At 45.1% G+C, this 2375-nt stretch overlaps 1 protein-coding gene across 1 annotated transcript in view; it reads left to right on the top strand.

Annotated features, from left to right (window-relative positions):
- LOC109926379 (adhesion G protein-coupled receptor E2-like) overlaps window positions 1-1808 on the top strand; it is a 50199-nt gene extending 48391 nt beyond the window's left edge. Inside the window, exon 13 of the mRNA XM_048617837.1 lies at window positions 1683-1808. Coding sequence (XP_048473794.1) covers window positions 1683-1808 — 126 coding nt within the window. The remainder of the gene's footprint in view (window positions 1-1682) is intronic.
- Window positions 1809-2375: the final 567 nt, after the last annotated feature.

Raw genomic sequence — 2375 nt, 5'->3', positions numbered from 1 at the left:
CACATACCCACACACACACACTCACACACACACCACACACAAACATGGACACACAGGCACACGCACACATACCCACACACTCACACACTCACACACACACCACACACAAACATGCGCACACAGGCACATGCACACATACCCACATACTCACACTCACTCATACAAACACACACCCACTCACACTGCCCCCCACACAGAGGGACTGCAGTGCAGTAGCTCTTTCAGCCTCTAGAGGGGGAAGCTTGTGGGCCAGGGGCAGGAGCTCTTTGGGGGTCTCTTGTGGCAGCAGGCTGGTACTGCAGCATTAGCATCACCAAGAGAAACCACCTTAGGACAGCAGGGGTGTACTTTGATATGGTGCCCAGCTCCTTACCTGTCGTGGACCCTGGTAGAGTCAGTGAGCTGTCACACTCTCTGCTCTCCGTCTGTTAAACTGCTTCTTAACAATGTTCGCTTGCAACTTACTGTGGCAATCATAGCAAACATACTCAGTGTGCAGTGCCGAGGGAGTACCACACTGTCAGACATGCTGTCTCCTCAGTGAGACATCAGATCAAAACCTCTCCGACACCCCACCCCCTCACCATCCTTCATCTCAGGCAGACGTAAAATATTGGAGATGGTTCAGAAAAGATTTACCAGGATCTTGCCGGGAATGGAGGGTTTGAGTTATAAAGGAGAGGCTGGATAGGCTAGGACTTCTTTCACTGGAGCGTAGGAGGTTGAGGGTTGACCTTATGAAGGTTTATAAAATCATGAGGGGCATGGATAGGGTGAATGGCAGATGTCCTTTCTCTAGGATGAGGGATTTCAAGGTTAGGGGGAATATTTTTAAGGTGAGAGGCGAAAGATTTAAAAAAGGCGTGTGGATCAACTATTTTACACAGACAGTGGTTCGTGTGTTGAATGAACTTCCAGGGGAAATGGTGGATGTGATTAAATGACATTTGGATAAGTACATGAATAGGAAAGGTTTGGAGGGATATGGGCCAGGAGCAGGCAGGTGGGACTAGTTTACTTTGGGATTATGGTCGACAAAGACTAGTTGGGCCGAAGGGTCTGTTTCCGTGCTGTATGACGCTATGACTCCATTTCCTTTGGATGAATTGCTGTGTTTGAGCCGATATTACTGCATTTTCAAATAAGATGTTGTTTGCGGGAGCTTGTCGTGTTCAAATTAGTTGTTGTCTCCACTACATTATAACTGAGCATGTTTTCAAAGTACTTCACTGGTGGTAAAATGTTCTCAGATGTGCTGAGGTTTTGAAAGACTCTGTATAAATGTATAATCAGATTAGGCTGTTATGTTATTGAAAAGACACTTAAACCACAATCAGACAGCTCGGAGAGGAGTTTCACACACACACCCACACACACTAACTGACACACACACACCCACACACTCACATACACAAAAACTCACACACAAAAACACACACACATGCACACATTTTGACACATATACACTAGCTTGTACACAGAAACAATCACATACATACACACACATACACTAACTCTCACACACACATAGACACTAAGTTACTCCCACATGTGCGTGCACACGCGCACATACACATACACACACACACACACACACACACACACACACACACACAAATACACACTTCTCTACTTGGATAAATCTAAGACAGTTCTAACATTAACTTCTCCCCATTTTTCAGGCCAATTTTGTTTTCCTCATTCTGACGATATGGAAGCTGGCCCTGAAATTTCATACCGTGAATCCAGACCTATCGAACTTACAAAAACTCAGGTACAGGATTCACACTGGAGCGCAACACTGTTAATTTAAACAGCACATCACACTGACTCCAGCGCCTTGATATTTACCCTGAACCACTTCGATTGCCACGACATTGCGTCCAAGTGGAGTGAACTCCAGTATGACGTGGGAGCCCTTGTGCTGTGATGGTAGTGTCTCTACCACTGAGCCAGGAGACCCAAGTTCGAGGTCCATATGTGTCAAAAACTGGGAATTTAGCTAAAGTTTGAACTGGATAATGGGATGTGAGACTGTGCAGCGAATGGTTCCTGTACAGAGCAAAGTCAATCTTATGTACGAGACCTAAGGGAAAGTAATACAGCCCACCCTCAGTGCAGAGGAACCCAGTTAATCGGGCAGATGGTGCACCCAGATGTTTCTTGCATCATTACAGGATAGTGTGCTGAATAACTCAACACATTCACCACTTGTTCGACAAAGAGACAATTGCCAACATCAAATCATTGCTTTGAATATGTCCTAAATCTGACAATGGAAGTATTATCTATCATCCTGTAATGATTACGAGACAGTATATCCCTGAAAGCACCTTTAATGATTACAGCACAGTGTAATGGATCAATAAATGTGG

The sequence above is a fragment of the Rhincodon typus genome, chromosome 38, assembly GCF_021869965.1.
Source record: "Rhincodon typus isolate 14 chromosome 38, sRhiTyp1.1, whole genome shotgun sequence".
Lineage (NCBI taxonomy): Eukaryota > Metazoa > Chordata > Chondrichthyes > Orectolobiformes > Rhincodontidae > Rhincodon > Rhincodon typus.
This window is presented reverse-complemented; position numbering and strand designations above follow the sequence as displayed.